The 25,057-nt window shown below is 36.7% G+C and overlaps 2 protein-coding genes across 4 annotated transcripts in view; both read right to left on the bottom strand.

Annotated features, from left to right (window-relative positions):
- Positions 1-7,977, bottom strand: part of LOC106667592 (extracellular sulfatase SULF-1 homolog) — a 120,375-nt gene extending 112,398 nt beyond the window's left edge. For all 3 annotated transcript variants that reach the window (XM_014395632.2, XM_014395634.2, XM_014395633.2), the window contains exon 1: positions 7,876-7,977. The gene's annotated coding sequence lies outside the window, so the exon portion shown is untranslated. The remainder of the gene's footprint in view (positions 1-7,875) is intronic.
- Positions 7,978-22,592: 14,615 nt separating this feature from the next.
- On the bottom strand, positions 22,593-24,782 carry LOC106667658 (exosome complex component RRP45-like). Its single transcript, XM_014395740.1, has 7 exons — positions 24,592-24,782; positions 23,939-24,256; positions 23,440-23,882; positions 23,104-23,386; positions 22,896-23,049; positions 22,781-22,831; positions 22,593-22,719 (listed from the first exon to the last, which is right to left on the bottom strand). Exons 1-7 carry the CDS (start codon positions 24,655-24,657, stop codon positions 22,709-22,711), a joined length of 1,326 nt encoding a protein of 441 aa, XP_014251226.1. The 5' UTR covers positions 24,658-24,782; the 3' UTR covers positions 22,593-22,708.
- Positions 24,783-25,057: the final 275 nt, after the last annotated feature.

The raw sequence follows: 25,057 nt of genomic DNA, 5'->3' as shown, positions 1-25,057 counted from the left end.
TTGAATATTAATAAGAACAATTTGGAAGAAAGCTCGTCAAGTCATTCACGACATATCGACATATTTCGTTAATAGAACGATATTTTTCGTTTTGAAAATAACCGGGTTCAGATCGACCCGAGTAAACGGACAATTTGTGAAAATAATGTCTGCGTCCGATCCTAGAAATTATCGGGATGTGAGTTTTGAATCTCGAACGATGGCGAAATCCTTTGCCGGTGGAAAACCGACAGGATTGAGAGAGGACAACTAATGCTAGGGCGGCTTGACACCCTATTGTTCGACTGTCAAGGAACTCAACGATGCGACCTCAGGAATTCCGTCCGTAAAAGCTACCTGGGCCCTTAAGTACCTGAACGCTAAAGCGGCCACCCACTGCCCACGGGGGTTAATATTTATTCCCGTTTTTAATCTGTAGAATAGGACGTAGAAATTAACACTATACTTTTCAGTTCCTTTAACTTTTTATTGTTTTGGTTATAAAATAGAATGATGACAGTGATTTAGGGAAGTGGAACAACATTGTCGAAAAGCATCTAATATATGTCAGGTTAGCCCATTCACCATTTCATACTATAGAAGGTGTCCTTTTTAGACTGCCCGGTTGAAATTCCTTCAAATCAATGACGCTATCAAAAACAAAAAAAATACGTGTTTAATATTTTTTAGTCTTTCAAATTTTTACCTTTTTTGGAGAAAAATTATACAGGGAACATCAGGCTCAGTTCAACTTCAAAATTTCAAATATTGCCTTACACACATCACCTTAAAGGATGTTTTAAGCTGAAAACAATGGTGCAATCGGATTTTACATTGGTCAAAAAATGACCAATGGCAAAAAGAAACCGGCAGAGTAATTTCGAACAGTTTCTGAATATTTTAATGTCTGTTCGCCAAAATCCGGATTCCACTCTCGGAAATATTGGAAGGGTTTTAGGTTTTCAATAAATAAAATTAGAGATGTGCTCCGGACTTTTAAGCCGTATCGCTCTCGTGTTGTCCAGGGACTTCGGGACTCTGATTTTGACAGGCGTCTAACGTTCCTTGCAAAAATGTCGATTTGGGAGGCTGAAGAAAACGTTCATCCTATGGAGTGATGAATCCAAGTTTACCTCTAATGGCATACTAAACCGTTGGAAATTTTCGAACCTGGACAGAGAAAAATTCGAAATTTTCGTACTCTTGTCATCATCAGATCGATCAGAGTATCAATGTTTGGAGTGGACTTCCCGGAAATAAATTAATTGGGCCTTATTTTAACAAAAACAATTTAAATGATGCTTAGTTCCTTCATTTTTTGGGGGAGGTTTTACCACCATTATTAGATGATGTTCCTCTCCAACAACGACAAAGAATGATTCTCAAGCTTGATGGAAGCCTGCACACAATTCTTTGCAGGTTAGACGTTATTTCAATCTTTCCCGAAAGCGATGATTGAAATAACATCTAACCTGCAAAGAATTGTTTGCGGGCATCCATCAAGCTGGAGAAACATTCTTTGTCGTTGTTGCAGAGGAACATCATCTAACATAGTTGGTAAAACCTCCCTCAAAAAATTAAGGAACTGAGCACAATTTAAATTATTTTTGTAGAAATAAGGCCCAATCAATTTATTTCCGAGTTGGATAAGACCTCATGATGACCTGATCTGTTGGCTTCCTCGATCACCCGATTTAACTCCACTGGACTATTTACTGTTGGGCCATTTAAAAACAATTTCTATGCCAATCATAACCCAGCAATAGTTGGAGAACTGCGGCAAAGGATAGAAAATGCTTATCGCTCTGAGCATCGGTGAAGAGTGGTTACAAAGAGCAAGTCTTTGCATCTACGCAAAGCAGGAGTTCAAACATGAAATATGATTAATAATTTTTTTGACCTATTTAAAATCCAACTGCACTATTGTTTTCAGCGTAAAAAATCCTTTAAAATGATGTGTCAGGATGTATAAGGCCGTATTGAAATTGCGAAGTTAAACTAGATCTGATGTACCTTGTACAATTTTTCTCCAAAACAATGGTAAAAATTTGAAAGGATAGCAAATGCTTGTAAATCCATCTCCCCTGACTCTACCGCTCTGAGCACCGGTGAAGGGTAGTTAATTAAAAAGAGGAAATCTTTAAGCAAGGCAAGCATTTCGAACATACAAGTGCAAATTTGAGCTTACATAAATCCAAATCAACATTAACATCTATAATAAAAGGCATATATCTGTAATAATTAACAACTGGTCATTTTAATCCCGATCTAAAAACTAAATGTGCAATAATTGTAATTGTGCAGTAAAACGAAATGTTGTTTTATAATGCCAATCATTGCTCCTTTTTACTATTATAATTTTTTATTATAACGTTATTATATGATCGTCGATATCTCGAATTTATTTCTTTTTATCAAACCATTTAGTTTCGAAATGAAAACGGCAATAGTACTTTTTATGAAAATGCAATTATTATATAATATTGTTGTTAGCTTTTGCAAAGTATTCCTCCGTTTGAATGTTGATTCGTGTTTTTAAAACTGATCTTGTCAGATCGCGAAAAAAAGGAGTAGGAGAATAATTATGGATTTGAGTAACAAAATTGTTCGTTTGGGAGTAAGATAATTAGTAAGATAATTGATGATGTGAGGCAACCCACGTCCCAATTCTCGAAGAAGTTTTTTTTTAATTATTGTTATTTACACCTGCAACTTTAGTTACAATAAGTAAATTTGATAATTCATAGTATAACATGATACAATTAGACATGATGGGAGAAGCCACCCACTAGTGACACACCCTCACACAGCACACTCACGCACATGACTGAAGCAATCCCTAGGCCATTGCCTCTTCAGCCGACGTGGAGGATTTCAAGGTAGGTTGGTGTACAAAAGGGCAATGTGGAATTTCTGATGTGTTCTTACAAGGTTGTACGAGTGATGATGGAGGTCGGTGGGAATGGTTTTATTGGACAAGTAGAAGGGAGTATTAAGATTTTTCTTAAAATTTGGAGAGTTGGACACCGAACGAATTGGAATGATTGGGTTAACGACCAACTTCCATTCCCTAGGTCCAAATTTGAGTTTTTTAAAGGGTATGTTGTTTCTGTTTAGGTGAGATTGTTGGTCGAGTAGTTTCAGCAGATTTTATAAAGGAAGGGGATTAAGTCGGGATGTCAGCAGTGATTATTGTAAAAAGAATCGGGTCAAGGATACTTCCTTGGGGGACTCCAGATTTTACTGTAGGGTCGGAGTGTAAGGTAAAACGTATTGGCAAGAATCTTTTTGAATTTCCATAGTAAACTATGCCTTTTGTATGCCTTTTCCGGTCGAAAGCGTGGGCTACGTGTAGGAATATTTTTCAGTATATCGACATAAATGCTTAATTTTTTTAAATGAATTTATGAATAATATTTTGTTTGTTTCAAAAATTAAGTTTTTATCACAAAAGGGTTATTTTCGATTCATAATCAATAAACATAATGCAAAACACTTACAAATAATTCAAAGGGGAAATCATGACACTTGGTGGTTCCGCACCATTCTTTAAACAAATTTTAAATTAAAAAAGCACTAGTTAAGTCCAGACTCCAGGCTATCCCAGACCAAAAGAACAGAAGGACGATGAACCAGTGGCTCGTCGAATCCGATCATTTTGGCCTGCCCATCCGCATTTTGTTCAAGTTTCTTTTTCTTCTTTTTCAGACCAAACGATCGGAAAAGACAAACCTAATTTAAAAAAAACCAATATATATATATATATATATATATATATATATAGAGAGAGAGAGAGAGAGAGAGAGGGGGGGGAGACAGCACAGAGAGAGAGAGAGAGAGAGAGATTTTCGCTCTCAAGACCATGCTTAAATCTAAAGTGAAATACAATTGGTAAATTTCAATGACTTTACTCTTTTTCTTTTTCATACATCATTATTAAATAAAAATAATGTATATAAGATTAACTTGACAAAAAAGCAAATAAATATAAAAAGAAGTTAATTTCTCCTTACTTAGAGAATTATTTAAAAAAAGAATTTACAAGTGCAGGTGAGCAAGACCAGTTATCAAAAATTTCTAACAAATCTTTTTATGTAAGGTTTTGGTTGAAATGAAAAAGCTAGTGATCGAGCAGGATTCGAAGCCACGACCTTCGGCTCTATAAGCCGTTGCTCTAACCACTTGAGCTATCGTGGCTTCGATCCACTCGGACACCAACTCCCCATCTCAACCTACAACCTTTCGAATTTTCCCTCCTTTTTGCCATTTTGGTGTTCGAGTGGATCGAAGTCACGATAGCTAAAGTGGTTAGAGCAGCGGAGTATTTAGCCGAAGGCCGTGGGTTCGAATCTCGCTCGTGACACTAGCTTTTTCATTTCAACCAAAACCTTGGATAAAAAGATTAATTAATTGAAAGAAGTAATTTGGTCAATAGACCACTAAATATAATGGATTGGACAAGTAAACCATTATTTTCATTTACATGAACGAACAAATTGGGTGTATAATTAAAGTAAGATATTTGAGGACTATATACATATGTTACATTCATATGAAGAGACTTTTTGTACTTTTACTTTTTTAATTACTGAATTTAATTTAGAACTTTTATTCTTTTTAATCTGTCATTTTTGTAGATCTCTAGTAAGTAGATTATTTTTTATAGATTTTTTAAATGATTCTATATTTTTGTATTTTTGAATTTCAGTCGGTAAAATTGAATTCAGTTCGTTCCAAGAGGCAAACCCACAGGTTACGTCTAAATACTTAGTATTCGAGATGTACTAATCTGCATTCACGTCGCACATAATGATTCTGAATACTACTCATGAGGTGAAGTGCTTAAAAAATTGGAAGCTGACCATTCTCAATTAAATCTCTATTAAATGGGCCCGAATTTCAAATATATAAATAGTACTTATTGACATTGATTCAAATAATGCAATTTTCGAGTCCAGATCTTGCCAATCCTAAATATGTAACACATAGTATTTGTGACTTGAACAACTGAATTATTACATGCAAATTGGAAAATTTAAATATGGGTCTTAAACACACTGCAACTGGCAATGGTTTGAAATCGGGTCAAATCGGAGAAAACCCAGGTGGCTTGGACTCTTTGTTGTAACAATTATCTTATCTATGGAAACCAGCTGGAGCACATCGTTAACCAGACGTACAGGTCTATTGCCACCGGCTTAACAGGTGGAACAGTCGCCCTTTCCCACGCCCATGCTCCTATTGTTCCCACTCCGTGTTATTCTTGAATTATATTGAATGTATTAAACTCTTTTTAAATTCTGTCACGTCAGGGACATCAAGTTAAACAATCAACCAAAATCTGAAAGTTTAAAGTCAGACGTTCTGTGAAAAGATTTTTAGAAAGTTGTTGGTTCATGAAGGTTTATAGTTTCTCGTTCTTTACAGGTTGTTCTAGTAAAAAAACGTTACTCTATTAAAAATACAAAACAAATTGATAATATTAATATAATTTCGTGTATTATTGTATGTACCTACTTAAGTGTATGTAATGGCATTTTATTTTTACGCTGCCTATTTTACTGTAAAACTAAGTAGGTATGGTTCTAAACGTATTTCACGTAGAATTTGCTGATGGTATTAGAAGGGCACGTTAAGACGACCTGATGATCAACATTTTTTCGAATGCAATGCATTCTCAATTCTCACACAGTTTGAAAGTTTTTTCCAGTCTAAAAAACTATAGAAGATTCATCAATTCGTTCTGAAGATATGACTCTCTCTTTCTCTCTTTCTCTCTCTCTCTCTCTCTCACTCTCACTCTCTCTCCCTCTCTATCACTCTCTCTCTCTCTCTCTCTCTCTGCATATGTGTGATTTAAAATTTATTAATAAGTGTGCTAATGCGGTTGTTCTTTGCTAAGTGTGTGTGTGTGTGTGTGTGTGTGTGTGTGTGTGTGTTATTTATTTTACAGGTATATCGAATGTAATCCAATTATATCCAATCAAGCCGGTTCGCTGAGTACTTGTTAATTCCATTGCTTCTATAAATTGAAATGTGTGATTTATTTGAAGGCAGGGGGAAACAACTGCCGCGCAGGTGGTGGCTGACGCCTTGTAGTACCAAGAGTTTAATTAGTATCGGGGTACGTGTGAGCCCTGGATTTTCCTCACTCCTAAACAACCCAGAAGAGCAAATCCCGAAAATACGATTTAACATTTCGTACACGTAGATTTGTAATTATAACGTTAAAACCCCATCTTCATGTAATTTTCGAAAGAATAAACGGAATTTCATGAATACACCCCATCTTACACATCAAGTTTCGACATTCGGCTTTTATTTAATTCCACTCGTAGTGTTACCATGTTATAAACACCATTAAACCTTTTATAATTCCTTTTTATAACTTTCAAATCGGTAACATCAATTTTATGATCTCTCCTTTTATAATAAATACGTATTTTACATCGAAATTACATGTATTTTCTATTGTGAAATTGAATTTCAAATATAGTTTTTTGTTTAAATTACTACTAGTTCACATTCGGACCAAAATTAGATGATATGGCTCTACGAAGACTAGGCCATTTCATCGCTCTACGCATACATTAGAAGGCGATTTGTACTGGACATCTTCAGTCACATAACTTCGTTACTAACATATCGATTCCCATACCATACACGCTAACAAATACATTCACTCGCCAAGTAATTTAACACGAAACGTGGAACACATTTATATTCAATTTCAAAGAAGAGGAATAGTGTAAGTAAGAGATTCATTGGTACAAGAACAATCTCGCCTTTTTGCCAGAATCAATATTACTGTTGTAATTACGACACCGTTACTTATAGCACTTAATTTTAGGTTGTAAATTCAGGACGAATGTTAGGAATCTTTTGTTAGCATCTTGTTTTATTTGCATAAGGATTCGACTTACGCTGAATGTTAAATGTCAAGAACGCATGAAACGTAGGTATTTTTATTAGGATTTCTATATATTTATTTTGAAATTATTTTTAGTAGTTTTGTTCAGATCCATCCCTACTTGTACGATTCGTTAGTTTACCCAAACCCAACTATTTTGCTAGTGGAATTCATGCAAAAAAACGAGTTGGCTGTGCATAAAATTGCCAATAGACGTTCAGCGACTCGCAGACCACCAAACCAAGCCGACAACGTAAAAAGAGATTGCGGCATGATAATTTTCCGAAAATTGAACCTGACAACGTCCAGCCCCTGGCGATTGTCGAAAGTGTGGGCAGGTCGATTTTGCATTAAATCGGACGGATTTTCATTAGCGAGACGAGAGAATTCGCTCTCCGTTTCACAAAGGCTCGGCAATCGGACCAAATTCGGACTAAAAACTGATCTTGAAAAAATGAGTCTCACTTTTTGTAAACACCAAAGTTTGTGATTTCGTTTTGCTCCCAGTTCGAAAATTATAATTATGTGTTTGTTCAATGAAACGTAAAAAAATCACTTACTTCAGATGGAAATTGAAAGCAATAAACTTGATTTTATTAACTTTGTTCGTACTCTTAGATATTCACAAATAAAAAGACTATTCGTGTTGTTCGAAACATTTCCGCTCTTGTAGAGCAAGCGGACACGAAACATTCATATTCATCCGTCATTTGCCAGCTCTATCTCGTAAGTTTATTGAGGAGAGGTCATGCAAACATTTTTCAAAACAAATCGGAGCTGAGTGCAACCGTCCGTTATTAACTGCCTGGAAAATTGACGTTCTGAATTTCGGTACTAATTTCGTACTATGTTCAAATCATTATTTAAATGGTCACATAACTTGGGTTTGTACGGTGCTTTAACGGGTGTTAACAAGTTTTTCCGAGTGATAAGACGAACTGACGGGATTCAGTCGGCCTAGGTAGAAAACGCGCGTGTTCACTCACCTCGTGACGACTGATGTAGCTGACGAAGTGTGTCTCCGGTGGGTGGCGGGCCACAACTGGCAACTGCTCACCAGTCGGCTTTCATCCACGGCGAATGGAGATCCCGCGGGAGTGGGGCGCTACACAATTGAATCAACCATTCAATAGCCGACATCCTCAGGGCCGGCCTCCATTTCCCTCCTTTCCCGGTTCAAGAATCGAAATTTCAAATTCGTCTCGCCACTTTCGATTATCCTGCCTCGGTACTCCTACTAAGGTCAAGGCCTTTTTGGCGGGCTTTTAGTAATGTGTCAACGAGTTCTGGAGGTTCCCATGGATGATCTACAGTAGACGGCGGTTTTTTCAGTGAACTGTTAAACTGATTCTGATTCACGCCGAAGCGGTGGAGGATCCGCTGTGGGACCTGTTGCTGCTTAAAAGAATATCCGGTCTTGCGTCTAAAGTAAACCCTTCGACCTTTCGTCACCACACGAAGGGATGGATCGGCCTGCCTACATAGGTCATTAAGGCGATAATCGGTAACTCTCCGTACCACATAGAACCCCGGCCGCCAGGTGAGTAATATTTTCGAGGTAGGCCGGAAATGAAAGAAAGAAAACGTAAGAAAAAACTGCAAACACTTTTTTTATTTGATAAATCTTCGATCCTAAATAAGCGACGTGAGGATGATAAATTCACCGCAACGCTTATTTCCTTTCCGTCCAGTTGTCAGGTATGACGTTTTGCAAGTTTCATACCTAAGGATTGTGGTAAAGTACTGAAAAGTGAGACCGGCCGGGTGTCCCATTCACACCTCGGCCCTTTACTTGACACAGTTGACTTTCTCGAGTGGTTGATGAACCTTTTTTCGAGTGTCGGCTTGGCCCACATGTATTTAGTGAATGGGCACAATGCGCTGCACTCAAAGGGGACCTTCTTGGAAAAAGTTTAGAAAGGTCTAAAGTAGCATTTTTAACGGTGAGCCCGATGGCAAATACTGTCCGAAAACTAGAATGGAATCGTTTACAGTCCTATCTTGTTAATTAAGCGTTTCTTAAATAGCCCAGTAGTCAAATCGATGAAGCTTACTAGCTCATTTCTATGTCATGTTCAAATGCAGAGCCGCTGGATTCGAACCCAGGACCTTTACAGTGATAAGCGTCGTGTCATCGACCATAACGTCGATTCATATATTCCAGTACCAGCTAAGACACAAAAAAATTGTTACATACACTGACAAGCAAAAAAGTCCACCCAATTGATTTTTTTCATTTTCTTGATAAAATAAAATTCCGCCCTTAAACTGTCTCATTGTTTTTACCATTGGAAATATTGGGAATATCAATTAGAGGTAAACACACTTAATCCTTAATCAAAAACAAGGATAAAGGACTTTTCAATGTTTACATTTTACGGAATTTAAAATGTTTATTCAGTTTCATTAGAATTCTGAAGCAAGAAACTGGACGCCCTAGGGTATCAGAGCTAATGGATGACCGTTTTTTGACTTTGAGAATTTTGCTAAACCGGCACCTTAAATGGTGAATACACTTACCCGATGCAACGTTATGCGATGCTACCCGATGCTACCCGACGCGTTGTCACGTTTTGGTAGGGTGTGCACAGCTATGCGATGTCAAGCGCAAGCCCGTACAGTCACACAGCGTGTATCACAAATCAGTATCACAATCACAACGCCTCTTTTGTTCTTAATGCATTATTTTGAGCAAAACCATGTAATAAATTGTTAGTTAAATTTTATGAGCACAGCTATCATCTGTACTCGATGCGACCCGACGAAAATTTGGACAGTTGGGATCGCGTGGTGTAGAGCAGTGTAGCGTTGCATAGCATCGGGCAGATGTGCAGGGGGGTAATACAATCTTATGGAAAATTGAACTTTGGATTTGCGTCGGGTAGCGTCGCATGGCGTTGCATCGGGTAAGTGTGTTCCCGGCTTTACTGTTGTTCAAGCGATTCATCAGATCCAGGAAGTCAGAGGTGAGTTGTTCGTGGACGGTCTTTGACGGCCACTCGCTATGTGGATGACATTTTGGAACATCATGAGTTGCCTATCCCTGATGAAATCAGCAACAATCCTATTCTATTATACGTCCACATGTCGCTCGCTTAGTACAAAGGTACCTTCAACAGCATAACATCAGAGTCTAGTCTGGCCATCCAATCTCCAGACTTGAACCCATCGAACATTTATGGAATAACCTCAAAATTCGAATCACTTCCATTCCAATTCCAGCACGTCCATCACTTCCTGATACAATACACTATCTTGAAAGGACTCTTCCTGAAAAGAATAGGCTAACCTCCAGCAAAGAGACATTTCCAGACAGATAGAACGTATGCCGTGGTGTCTTGGAGATGTAATTAAGGCAAGAGGAAGAAATCCACGATACTGAAATGTTAATTAAAAATGTAATAAATAAATGTTATCTGTCCGTTTTTTGTTTTTTTCATTTTCCTTAGCAATTTACATTTTTTTACGTTTTTAGACAAACACTCAATTATTAAATGTTAAACTTTGATTAATAGATAATATATACAAATAATAATATATACAAATCAAGTTATATTACATGTGGGTAGAATTTTTTGCCTGCCAGTGAAAAGTTATTTAATCCATACTTCCCTCGTGTGTACAGTATGATTTTTTGAATTTTTGAAATCTTCGAGATTCTGTTTACAAACTTATACAGTTCGCTCCATCTAGGATAATCCAATACAGTTAGTTTATTCAATACTTATTATAATTTTAATAAAACGGTTTTGTCCAATAGCATAAACAGAAATATATCAAGAAAACTCGCAATTTTCCCCCGGTCCCTGTGAAACAATGTGCAACCATTTTAAATATTTACTTTGGTCGATAACGTTTCAATTTCACTATATGCATAAGAATTATGGTATGTCGGCCTGACGGAGAATAAAAGGCGTTAACTGTTGATTCAGGGACAATCGTACTAGTCAAACATCTGGTTATGATAGCGGGCTCCTTTTAAAAAAGATCCCACCGTATGAGAGATAAGGTAGATTTTTTAAATTCATTAATCATTATTGTTGTTGTCTTTTCCTGTCACGACAAGGAAAAAATAATCTGGTAAATTTTTATTACAGTACTTATATATTTCGGTAATAAACACATAATTAATATAAAATAAAATATGTGCTTTCAATTTGTGAAATCGCCATCGAAAGACCACTTTTAAATAAAGTTTTTAACGTCCATTCGAGGCTCACATAATAAAAGTTCTTAATCATTAATTCAGCTTTTGTTCCGTGATTCCACGTTCCAGCCAGTTTTCAGAGATATTGGCTCTTTTTCCTTAATTTTATTCGATAAATCTGCTTATGCGTCCCAAGATATGGTCTAGGCGTTCGACTGAGCTCCTCCTCTAAACTTCGCCACTTCCTACTCACTCCTCATCCTGGAATAATATATAAGATTAGAATGATACAAGCCAACGTCCCACAAGGGTTGGTTTTTGGTCTCATCATTTGTCTCATTTATACTGCTGAACTACTTACACATCTCCATACCATCATAATTCGTTTTACTCGAATCGTATGCAAGCCACCTCTAACGTTCAAGAAGAGGTAGAGCTTATCAAATAATGGTAGCGCAAATTGGAAAACAAACCTGAAGTTGGAAAATTCACACGATGTACATTTACAAGGAAAAAGAGGCTATGTGTCAACAACAAAAAGGGTGTGACCTAATACTGTCTGATCAAAGAAAAATTTTAATACTTGGCATTTATTAGGTTTCGTGGTCCGCTTGACCAAATAAATTCTTTTCAATTAATTAATCTTTAATTAAGGTTTTGGTTGAGATAATAAAGTCAGTGTCGAATGGATCGAAGTCACGATAGCTAAAGTCGACCACTTGATGATGATGAAATGATAACGTTGTTTTATTCTATTATTCCACGTTATTATTATTTCAATTAATTAATCTTTTTATGTTAGGTTTTGGGTGAAATGAAAAATGTGTCACGAGCGGGATTCGAACCCACAACCTTCGGCTCAATACCTCGCTGCTCTGACCACTTGAGCTATCGTGACTTCACGGAAATGGTTAGAGTCGCGGCGTATTGAGCACACCAAAACCTTAATTAAAGATTAATTAATTGAAAAGAATTTATTTGGTCAAGCGGATCACGAAACTTAATAGATGTAATAAGCAAAATGCAGTATTCTTCACTAAAGCTCTCCGTGGCCATTTCATTTGTCGCCGAGAATCAAATAGATTACACGACATTTCGGATGGTACGTGCTTTTGCATCAATTTATCTTAAGACGCCTGAATTAGCTCTATTCGGCTATTCGCAACACGTGCCTGAATCTCTTGAATGCGGGATCAGAATCAGAGGGTAGCATAGCTGAGCCAAAGTAAGCTAGGACAGTGGAGGGTGTAATCGGAATATCTGAAGTAAAGATGAGGTACAAAATGGGTCCGAGCACACTGCCCTGTGGCACTCTCCCTCCCAGAGGGCAATATTCGGAGTAGTTAGGACTTTTTGTTAAGCGTGGAGTTCTTTGGCCGTCAAATCTTCTTCTTCGTTCTCTAGCACTCCACAATGACCAGAGACCCTCACAATGATTGACTGAGTGATCATAACCAAGCATTCCTAAATAGTTGACGCCACAAGTAAAACTATTTTTATTTAAGCCTCCGGCCAGTATGTTTAGTTTTGAATTCGTACATTACTTAATTCATGTAAAATTATATTAAGTGGGAATAACATTTGATAAGTTCGATTTACGACTATCGATAACGTGTTGGTCGGAAAGATGTAAATGTTTGCTTTTTCTTTTCTGACACTGTTAGTTATCAAAGTATTAGGCCCGATTAGATTTTTTTTTTATTCAAACGTTTATTTACACTTCTGCCCACTTGAAATGATTGTTAATTATAGGTAAATCGATTCGATTGGGCAATCAGTTCTTTCAGCCCGTATAAACCGCCAGGAGTGGATGGTTTTCTCCCCCATCCTCCTACAAAAAGGAGCAGGAATAATATGGTGCGTATATATAGAAGCAGCCTAGCATTATGCTACATTCCATGCACATGGCGTAGGGCAAAAGTAGTGTCTATACCGAAAATAGAGACAAGATATACTAGCTAAATCCATCTTTGTTACTAAAAGCACGTGAAAAGCTAATAGACAATACGAATGTCAATGTTGATAGACAAAACACTCCATACTTAACATGCATGCAGAGCAGGACGGATCAACAGAAACTGCTCTGTACCAGTTAACCAGTGACCTGACAGAAACACTACAAGGTAAGGAAATAGCATTCTGCGCGTTCCTCACATTGAAGGAACCTTTGCTAATGCATCTCATCCATCCATGAAGGCCTCTCTAGAGAAAAAACACGTAGACTATACCATACCTAGATGGATTGGCGAAAAGACAAAAGAGACAAGCCTAGAAAAAGATAAGTTAGCACAACTAAAGGATGCCCACAAGGAGGGGTACAATACCTCTGACGAATCGCTTGAGAATCTGAACCGCAGAGGGATGACATGTCAGGTCTATGCATATAGTGCTATGACCATATAGTATTGGCTTTCAGGGGAAAATTCGAAGAAACCCTACGCGATATAATCCAAGAAGGACTGACAAAAGAATCACAGACGAACGGAGTAAAATCGCTGGTTTAGGGATTAACTCTAACAAAACAACCACCAGTCGCTTTTAAACGAAAAAGAATATTGGATCACATGAGGCATAGAAAACCCAATAATACTGTGACAGAAATGAAATTAAAAGATAGCAATATGCAATGCCAGTGTTGATAGACAAACCAGTCCATCACTTAACATGCATGCAGAGCAGGACGATCAACAGAGACTGCTCTGTACCAGTTAACCAGTGACCTGACGGAAACCCTATAAGCAAAGGAAATAGCATTGGCCGAATATCTACGCGTCACACTAGACAAAATTCTTTTCAATAATTTTTTTTAAAATCCAAAATGGGTAATCGACTTATTGGGCTATAAGAAGTACTACAATGTTTGCTATAAGGAAAGAAGTAAGTTGTATTAAAAATCAGAATTAAACAGGTATGTAATGAATATGATAACCTTTTTATAATCTTAGTTCAATTTCAAATAAATTTTATATAAACAAAATTATAATTTTATATAAAACTTCGTCTCATCGCACTTTAGATGTGGACGCAGCGAGTAAAATTCCCCTTCAACACATCTTTTTTTCCGTGCGTCGTGAACCCACGTTCTTCTCCTTCTGTGATGATTTCTCCGCCAATTAACATCTTCTTCCTGTAAAGAAAGTGCTATTATCCATCATTCACTATTTTTAAAACTTCTTAACACTTTTTCTCAACGAAACGATGTATGCTTCGAAAGATGGAGCTTTGAAGCTACTGAATAATTGAATTCAACACGGTATGGACAAATTGGGTCACCGCAAGTCGGCCGACTGTCGGACGCCACGGTCATGTGGGGTCCAGCCTTTTGGCGTTGACACGGCGCTCATCGCTGTAACGTAAAGGTCCCGGGTTCGAATCCAGCTGCCATGCGTTCCAATCTGACATACTTACAGGTTGGGGATGTTATGGCTATAATACCAGCTATGGAATTAGATGATTTTTTCTTAAAAATTTATAATTATCTACAGTTTTATATATAAACTTTTAAACCTAATTCATCTCAATGCATTCTGTGGATAATTTAAATAATGTGATAAGTTCTTTGAACAGTTAGATGGTGTGGCGATAGGAGGGAGTCTCTCGCCTATCCATGCCGACTTGATCGTGAATGATCTTCTGGATTGGATCCACCAATGTTTTGATTTTGATATTAAAATAGTTAAGAAATCTATGTACGATCTATTCCTCATTATTAAGAGCTCTCAATTGGTGTATATTTTTCATACTATTAATTCATATCACTCCTCATTGCAGTTTACGCATGAACCGGGGAGTGATGGTGTCCTTCTTTTTCTGGACATTTTGGGTGATTAGAAAGAGGATCAATTGCCACGAATTCGTACCAGAAACAATCTGTGACAAAAGGGTTGTACATTTAAGTTACACCATTTAGATTGAGAGATATCCCTTTTCATGGGGATAATGAGGTGAAGATCATATCCATATTGGAAAATAATGGTCATCCAGGATCCTTGATTAGAAAACTTATTTCACAAAGAAAGTTACTCATCCTGATATTAACAGGGATGGGGCAGAGAGATTTTCTCCTTTGGCGAACATTGGTGATGCTTCTAAAAAGATTTCTGTTGAAGAGCCATTAAATAATTCAAAAGACTTTTTCAAACATAGCAAGATGGATACGAAGATTTTCACAAAAGTGAAGTATGTTTATCCGCCTTTAAGATTGTCTAACGTGGTTTACTATGGTCAGACCAAACAATACTTGGATTCCAGGCTGACAAGCACAGATGATTGTTCTGACAACAGTAGGCCAGGAACAGCTTGGTCAAGGCATCGACATAAAAACAATCATGAAATAAACTGTGATGATGTGGATGTGGTTGACAGGGAGGAAATCTTAGACTGGATCTGATGTTAATTCACTAAACTTAATTTAGTCCTTTCTGTCTATGTTGTGTCATTTATGACTCTAACCCCAATCGGTTACATCTCATTATAATATTTTACTTTTAATATCGTGATACGTAAGTATATGTTTTCTGATAATTATTGTGTTACCTATTATTAATTATAAACATTGTAATTCGTTGTAGAGCCCTGATGAAGACCTCAATAAAGGTTGAAAGCTTGGCATAAGTTAAAAAACTCATTTTGATTACGGCATCCCTGATCCCTAACTTACTGGTGGAAAAATTGCTCTACGTTTATTATATCGTAGTGTCCAGATATAGGGCCGAAAGCTGGGCGAATTTATAATACAGTGTATTAATTGAAGGACCTTATACCCAATAACATCTCAAACCAGAGTGTGAATCATTATAGAGAAAATATGCTAGCAAAGCCGGGTGGAATAGGACAGACACCCCTTTACCTGCCTGTTTTATAGCTTCACTAGATGAAAGAGTCTACGAAGATTAGGGTTTTTCTCGTGAAAATGAACCTATCGACTTTGCACCTCGTTGACAAACGGTTTACCTGGATTAGCCGACGTTTAGACGAATTTACGGTACACCACTCATTCCGTATAATCTCTTTATTACTCCAGACAAATCGGAAGCCCGGAGTCTCGCTCAAGAACCTTCCATTTTTATAATTTTCATATCCTATATTTTTTTTATATTTTGAAGTTTAACATTATAACAATGTGAACATAAATGTACTCAATAAAAAATAAACAATACGGCACGGATACTCCCGTCTGCCGGAAGTTGGTGAGAACATAGTAGTAATAGTAATAATGATGATAATAACAGAATAAAGTAAAATATATAAATTAAATAAATAAATAATTTTATACACTGCGGTTGTAATGTAAACGGCTAACAGTATAAATTTTCCTGTAATAAAATAAATAACTAAATAGAAAATAATATAATTAATTAGTGACTATTTAGAGATCGTGAGATGGTCTGGTGTGACGTAGGTTTTATAAAAACATTTTCTTTATCGTGCCAACGTTTCGATCTTCATTGAGATCATCTTCAGAGCCTGGAATTTATAAACATTGTTTAAATTATACAAATACATGTAGGAAGTGAAAAAATGAATTTATACAATTCTAGAAATTTTAGACTCGATCAAAGTATTTGTACTCACCCAAAGTGTTTGTTTTCTGTGTAGATGTGTCATTATTGTGTGTCGTATTGAGAGTGTCAGTGAGATACTGAATACATTGAGATAATGACACAACTTTAATAAAAGGATTATTGTATTATTATTCTCCGGAATAAAAGCGTTTTAAGATTCAAAACGTTTTTGGTTATCTATGTGATGTCTTGCTAACACTATGGCTACTTTTTCTAATGACGAATACGCCGACATACCGCTAAAGTATGGGTTTTGCGGGTTTTAACGCGACGGCAGCGCGTCGAAAATACAATGCGGAAGGTGGAGAGCATTTCGAATCATAATTAAAAAACATTTAATAAATTCATTCAAAATTTCCTTAAGTTTTTATTTTTTATTATTATTAATCGTTACACCTTACCAATCCATAACAACGTTTTTTTCCTTTCCTTCATCAATTTCTTCATCTTTGAAAAAAGTAATTAAAAAAGCAATTGCACACTGAAAAGGATGTTAAATGAAATACGTTTTCTGACATTTGCTGGTCTCTAGGTTTGGAAACAGTAGTTTAGAATCACTTTAGTAAGTTTTTCAACTTAAAAAAAGTTATTTTTCAAAGTTCTCGCTACTAAAACGTTTATTTAACGAACGTTTGTGACACGAGTAGCCGAACACCCTGTATAAACATTTGACTGGCCAAATAAAGCCTTGGTTCTATTAATTCAATAACAAAAGAACGATGCCGGTTTCTTACAAAATCTCCGTTTTGTTAGAGAGAAAAAAAATTAATGTGTGTTTCTTAGTGACCTGTTGTTTCATAATTTGATGAAGTCGTAAGGAGCGGTCAAGAATGAGGTAGTTTAGAAAAACACCTTTATTCGGGTCATCTTCAAGGCCTGGGTAAATTACAAAACATATGTTGATTGGAAAAAATACAAAATATAAATTTTGTACCAAATCTACTCACATAAAGTGGGGCGCTATTCTTGTGGCCAACCACCATGAAGGCAACCAATATGACATAGAAGAGAATAGCACCACACTTTATGTGAGTGTGAAATACTTCGTTCATAATATATATTTACATCTTACATTGAATTTTTTCCAATCAACATATGTTTTGTAATTTACCCAGGACCTGAAGATGGCCCGAATAAAGGTCGAAACGTCGGGAAAAAATGAAAAAGGTGTTTTTCTATGCTACCACATTCTTGACCTCTCCTCACGACTTCAACAAATTAAAAAAAATTAAGCTCGTGAACTGACGGATGGGGTTCGTTGAAGCACGCAAGGTAAGTCATTGGAAAGTATGAAGTTCTGCAGAGAGCGAAGAATAAAGAGACGCCACAATTAATCGCCTACTTTCATGGATTGTGTCGAAAATTACCTTGTCCCCCGGTGAAGGTGAAGACTGGCAGATTTGTCCCGCATTAGCTGATGGCATATTCCCAAAAGATTGTCAAGTGTGATGAAATGTGGGATTACTGGCTAAATCACGATAGCCGTGGAAAAGGATTTGATTACGATTGCAGTATAAAAAAAAAATACTGTACATTTTCTGTAACCACTAAAGTTCATCACGTGTTTGTTCCTGATGATGATGAGCTTTGAATTCTCCTGCGAACAGGTGGATAGAAAGTATTAATGAAATGTACGCCTGTTTTCCTTTTCATGAAACGAAGTACTATTAGCAACATCATTTTTCAACTAACTTTACATTATGTTTATATGTGTAATATTTTGAGACAGTTAATTATTGATTATTTAAAGTTCGTGAGATGCGGTCTGATGTGATTCAGGTTAGAAAAACATTTTCTTTATCGAGCCAACATTCCCATCTTTATTGAGATCATAACTACCCAGAAAACACACACTTCGAGCCCTGAAGATGATCTCAATAAAGATCGAAACGTTCGCGCGATAAAGAAAATGTTTTTCTAACCTACATCACACCATCTCACTTACTTAAATAATTATGTTTATAAAGTATGTGTGTATAACGTTTACATAAAGTTTGTCTAAATACATTAATGTCGCTACAAACTACAGTAGTTTTTTTTTACTTTCAGAATTTTATCATTAATTTAGAGATTAATTACTATTATTTTATGTATATATATATATATATATATTTGTTGTAAGAATCATAACTCCGGCAGACGTTTGAAAAACTTTGAAGCTATTTTTTATTAATTGTATTTTGACAAGAATATTATTGTTTCTTTATAAATGAAGCTTTGTTTCTACCTATTTATCATCTTAGTGTGGACAGAAGAAACGACCCATCAACTCACAGAGATGTTATCTGTCCTTAGGAACAGCGTAAGAAATCCGTAGGTGATCAGTAGAAAAAGACAACCAAGGAAAGGAATCGATCATTTTGATTTTCCAAACGTACAAATACGAGATTGTATAAATCTTGAATGGAACGGCTTTTCCTGCCTTCGGAGCTGTCGATTAGGATGGAGGATGTACTCTGATAAAAGGTCATTTGGATAAAACTGTCCCAATTTTTTGGAGTACACCTGCGCCTAGGTCTCAGTGTCTCCATATGGCATTGTTCTCACACGAACCATTTCCTAATATCCACCGGGATGTTTTAATGACGTTTATAACCAATTTTTGTGTAATCCGGCTTGAAAACTTCAGATCTAAAGTAAACTTATTTCCCTTTCCTGGTATATGTTCAAGTCGGTTTCAGAAATTTTCCCTAATTTACAACTTCACGAAGAAAATTATCGTTGTGAAATTTTGAAAGGTGTATTTTCCGCTATAATAAACTTCTTGAAAAGAGGTCGGCCGAGAGTCGAAAGGAAGACTGAGTGTCAATATCGCCACTTGGACACTTTTGTCGTTTTACGACCTTTGACAGGCTGTATTTCAAGGATGGAGACTGGAGAGCTACCTGCGTTATACTGCGTGTCACAACACACGACGTGCTATATATCCATATATATCCGGGACCTTTCCAGGAACGCAAGCGGCTAATGTGAATTACATGTTAACGCTCCGTAATTAGATTATAACTTTCTTGACAGTTCGGAAATGCTGTTAGAAACGGATTAATTAATTAATTAATGTTATCGTAAATTCTGTTAAAATGGGTTGAACTGACAGACCTCTAACCCTTATTACCTGCATGTATATGCCATGTATCGAATTTTATCTAATTTGTCTAATCTAAATGAAATAAATGTATCTAATATATGACGTTAAAATTTGGCCGTTCGTTCGTTTTCGTGAGTTTTCTGAATCAAAGAGCATATCTGTAATGGTCGAAATTAATTAATGGATAATTTTTTTCGTGTTAAAATTACATTATTATTTTTATGTAGTCTTGGTTGAGATGAAAAGGTTGTTGTCACGTGCGGGATTCAGACCCCATCAGAAAATTAAAAACTAGAATTAAAACAGCAACAAAACTGTGAGTAGAACTATCAGAAGATATTAAACAGCCTACTCACCCCAACTTTATCATTTCTATATATCACCCGTGATACAACTTTAAAAATTGCACATAAAAACAATAATGTTATAATTTCCAACGATAAATAAAGAAAAAAAGGTATTAAATAATCTATTGATGTTTAGTGGTCTAATTTACCATATAACTTATTTCAATTAATTATTCTTATGATGTAAGGTCTTGGGTGAGATGAAAAAGTTAGTGTCACGAACGGGATTCGAACCCACGAACTTCGGCTCAATACGCCTCGGCTCTACTAACCACTTCCGTGAAGTCACGATAGCCCAAGTGGTTAGAGCAGCGGCATATTTAGCCGAAGGTCGTGGGTTCGAATCCCGCTCGTGACGCTAACTTTTTCATTTCAACCAGTACCTAACATAAAGATTAATTAGTTGAAAGAAGTTATTTGGTCAATCGGACCACGAAATATAATGGAATATAATACACATACACACAAATTATAATAATTAAACTGTTTAATTATAATTTAATATGTAAAACGAAGTATAACTTTACTAACCGCTCTCCGTGGCCATTTCATTTGTCGCCGAGAATCAAATCCTGAATACACGACATTTGAAAAATGGCAAAAAGGAGGGAAAATTCGAAAAGCAGGTTGAGATGGAAAGTAGGCGTCCGAATGGATCGAAGTCACGATAACTGAAGTGGTAGAACAGCGGCGTGTTTCGCCGACGGTAGTGGGTTCGAATCCCGCTCGTGTACTAGCTTTTTCAATTCAACCAATACCTTACATAAAGATTAATTAGTTGAAATAAGTTATTTGGTCAATCGGACCATGAAATATAATGGGTTTTTAATGATTTTTATTATTACGGATAAATGAATTTTGAACATGCAAAAAAGTGAATACCAACACAACTAAACATCTTAATAAATACTGTAAAAAAATCATTTTAAATTGCCAATTGCTTGATTTAAAACTTTCCTTCTCAATGAGCTCAAAAACACCAGAACTAGAAAACGAGGTTGACTTATTTACAAAAACAGACCAAATGCAGCATCTTCCTTGCCTCACATTCAAAAAGAAAAGCTTCCAAATTATCCTCTCTACATAAAGCAATTAATATGTGACAAAAGAAGGACTAGAAACCTTTGGCAAGATCAATCATTAACAAACAAAATAAAAACAAATTTTTGAATACATTGAAAAAAGAAATAGAACTATTTAAACAACACTCACACAAAACACACTTAAAAAATTTGTCGGCAGAGGAAGGGAGCCATGGGATTGAAATAGAACAGTTCGGTTGGTAGCATTTTACTCTAGGGTGTACTATAATGCAATTTTTTTCGGGTTTATGCTGGACCACCCTGTATACAAACAACAAATACCTTGGTTTCCTGTGGCATGCAATGCGAGAACCATGGATTCTCCAAATTCAATTCACATAATAGTAATGATTGACCTTTTCTTTGTTATCATTACTGCAAAAGCCAGTTTAATTGGAAATTGCACTTCTATTGGTATCATTGTTATATATTGTATTAGCACATCCCCTCCTTTTAATTTTAGTAAGAATATTATTTCAATTAATTATACTTTTTATCTAAAGTCTTGGTTGACATGGCCATGCGAGGATGATACATGGACACTTACTTTTGGGTCAAAGCCTGCGTAGTGGCATGCAGAGAAAGGTGTCCCACCTAATTGAAGAGTGCAATTCCGTGCAGACAACGTGCAAGAATGCCACCCCTTTCAAGAAATGTGCTTGAGCATGGTTGTGACTCCGATCCCCTGTTACTACTCTTGGAGGAGACAGGGTTGTTCTGTTCTATATAGTAATAGTAGTTGAATATACCTAGCTTGTATTGTGAGTGAATGTATTTATTAGCACGAATGTTCGATGTGAGAGGGTCTATGGTGGAATATCGAGTACCCCATTGACCCTCAATTAGGTTAGTTGTAAAATGTGTATAAAGGTTGTGTTTAGAGTAAATGATATTTATTAGCGTGAATGCATGATGTGAGTGGTGGAATATTCTTACGATTAATAAACATACAAACATTCATATATATACAATTCATATCAAACAAACATATATATATAATAATAATAAAATTAAAATTTACTAATAGAAATTAAATTAATAAATTTGATTAATTTGTACGCCAAATATTATTTAGGTACATATTTAAATAAGAGGTAAATCAAAATCTATTTATGCATTTTTCGCCATGTTTCATTTTACATTTTTTAATTTCAAATTTCTCAAACCAATCTTGTCCCCACCCTTCGTTGAAAATATGTAACACTGTTGTATTTAAATTTTAATTGAAATTATCCAACCCTATACCCTCCCAGGCGACGGCGCTGGGGCAGGTGTTCGGGCAGGGGGGCACCCAAACCCTCTGACATGTATGTTGAGTAGCTAATGACGAGACGTAGCAAAAAAAAAAAAAAAAAAAAAAACTTGAAACTGTGTTTCGTTTCATTTAGATGGTCCTTAAATTCAGAAAAATTGTTCTACCAGGAAGTGAATTTTGTTAAAGTTGGCTAAATCAATTAATTCGATGGCACAGAAAATATGTAAAAACAAAATTTTATTTACAATAATTCAAATGTTTTAATGAAAAGGATTATTTGCCTTTGTTTCAGTTTGTTGAACAAAACTTTACCGATCATCATTTTCCAATGATTCTCTAGGTCATATCTGAAAATTAAAACAAAACAGTCAAAACAACATCTGGGGCCAAAAAACTCAATCGATTTACCATTTCCCCTAAGAACGACCACTTCTTCTTCTTCGCTCTCACCGCTCAATTCTAAAAATACAATTTATTAGATAGATGAATATACCGAAGCTGTATCACTTCTAAAATATCATACCAATTTTGTCTATTATCCTATCTTCATCAGTAATCGTTCTTACATAATTGACATCATTGTCATCATCACTTTCACTACTTACAGCACTTTCATCAATTACTGCATTTGGAACATCCCATGAGTTGTTTGTGCCAGTAGGAACCCACTGCTTCAACTACAACACCACAGATGAAAAAAAAAAATCAACACCTATATTCTGAGTACTTACAACTCGATCAGCTTCCATGGGTTTGAGAACTACTCCTTTTCTTTTGTCGACAGAAGCGTAATTTTTTTTGTATTTGGATTCCTCAGAAGAAGAAGACTCACCACTCTCTTCACCCTCCTCATCAGAATCACCACCCCCGGTGTCCATCAACCGTAACCCCTTCAAACTCTGTCCAATGCTATTTACAGTCAATTTAACTGAGTTTCTATCTTGGCAGGCGGACAAAATTCTATCAAGATCGATTATTTCTGTCAGCCCTGGGGTTTTTCCTTTACCCGCAGATCTGAAATTCAGTTTATAAACATCTCATTTTAAAAAACATACATATAATACAACCTCAATGCCGAATCTTTCTCAAGACAAGCCTTGACCGTGTTGATTATTTTAAGCCCCGCTTCTGCTGCATCATGAGCACGACTGACAATGAGTCCGCCGTCGGCAATCCCATCTCCCCGGTAGTGCATTCCACAGAGCTCATAATAGCTGTTCACGCCGACGACGAGCTCGGCTTCGCTCACCTTCTCCTCCAGCTCCGTGGGATCGACGACTGTCACAGTCCCCTTTTTAAAAACAGCAAACGACATGAGAACTGGAAAATGGTGCAGGCTGAGAGGTAGAGGTTCGTGCTCGCGCAGAGAATGAACTATGACCACTGAATCTTCGACGGTGACTCGAGGGGTCCTGAAGTGGGCCAAAGCAGCTAGCGTAGCGACAGAACAGCACGTATGGATGTTCCCATCGTAATTCAGAACAGTCACATCGACACGGATTTCCCAAGCCTACCAGTAAGGTATAATATGAGATGGTTTACGAGACTCAAGCAATTAAGCCTAACCTGTTCGCCGGAGATTATGCAGAGTGCTTCGAGATCGATGCACCTCGCGTCTTTGAAACATTTTTCAAGGAGGCGGTTGGCATGAGCTTGTAAATGCGACTGCTGCCCCGTCTCGAAATTGCTGCACACCATGTCGCTAATCTCAACATTGATGAAAAGGTTGCCTTCATTCTGCCGGATGAACCGTGGTTCGGCCAACTCGCACGACACCTGCGCCAGACACTTGGTCTCACCGAGGGCAACATAAACACATCCATATTCAGAGCCGAAATGCAATTCCAAATTCCTGTACTCGTCGAACTGCCGGCCGTCCAATCGCTAGAAATATAAAACACCAGTTATAAACAGACATGTATTTTGACACGGACTCAACCATCAAAATACAATTTTTTCAGGTGTCGACAGTAGGTATCTTCTATCACCATTTTAACATTACGAATGTCCAAATTGTGGATAGTTTAGTTCTGAACATACCACCGATTCGGTTGTGAATGGTTTGCACCGTCTTAATTTATGTATCATATAGCTATGACCATAATGGTGCAACTGTGTTGCCAAATAGGCCTTAAGGTCATTATGCTATGTACGGTTATGTAAATGAGTCCCTTCAGGAGGAGAGGTATTAATATTAATTTTTAATAACGTTTACTTACCAAGTTGTTGTCGATCGCTTGGTTGAGAAACCTGGCCTCGCAATTGGACACAACCGTGTCCCTCATTTTTGTATTATTAATTTATTTTAAATGTTCCGGACTACAAGTACATTAAATCATTAAAGTCGACGTTCGATTCAGTTTCACACAACCACGTTAGTTTATAGTAACCAAGAAGGTAACAATGCGGTTTTACACCACGAGTACCGGTATCGAATATCGATACTAAACTGTGTGTTTATAGGTACTCGGCCCTCAGTACCAAATACTGATCAAATTTGGAACAGGAATCAGGGTACAGTGCGCATTACAAGGATTTTATTTACACTGTTGGTCAAAATAAACAGCCACCGGTTAATACAGTTGTGTATAGCTAAAAGGTTGGGACCAAGAATACTCCCTTGAGGGAAGCCAGCTTTATCGAAAGGCTTTTGGGTCTGTAGGAGAATATGTATGAAAATAATAA

Source organism: Cimex lectularius, unplaced genomic scaffold (genome assembly GCF_000648675.2).
Source record: "Cimex lectularius strain Harlan isolate CLEC.00 unplaced genomic scaffold, Clec_2.1 scaffold202, whole genome shotgun sequence".
Classification (NCBI taxonomy): domain Eukaryota; kingdom Metazoa; phylum Arthropoda; class Insecta; order Hemiptera; family Cimicidae; genus Cimex; species Cimex lectularius.
Note: the sequence above shows the minus strand (reverse complement) of the source record. Positions and strands in the feature narration are given on the sequence as shown.

What these genes read in the sequence shown, in the direction of transcription:
- LOC106667658 (XM_014395740.1), bottom strand. Translation starts at nt 24,657, where the DNA reads ATGAGGGACACGGTTGTGTCCAATTGCGAGGCCAGGTTTCTCAACCAA. An exon ending in AAGCGATCGACAACAACTTG is followed by an intron (nt 24,257 to 24,591) that starts GTAAGTAAACGT and finishes TTATATTTCTAG; the next exon opens with CGATTGGACGGCCGGCAGTT. An exon ending in CCATGGAAGCTGATCGAGTT is followed by an intron (nt 23,050 to 23,103) that starts GTAAGTACTCAG and finishes GTGGTGTTGTAG; the next exon opens with TTGAAGCAGTGGGTTCCTAC.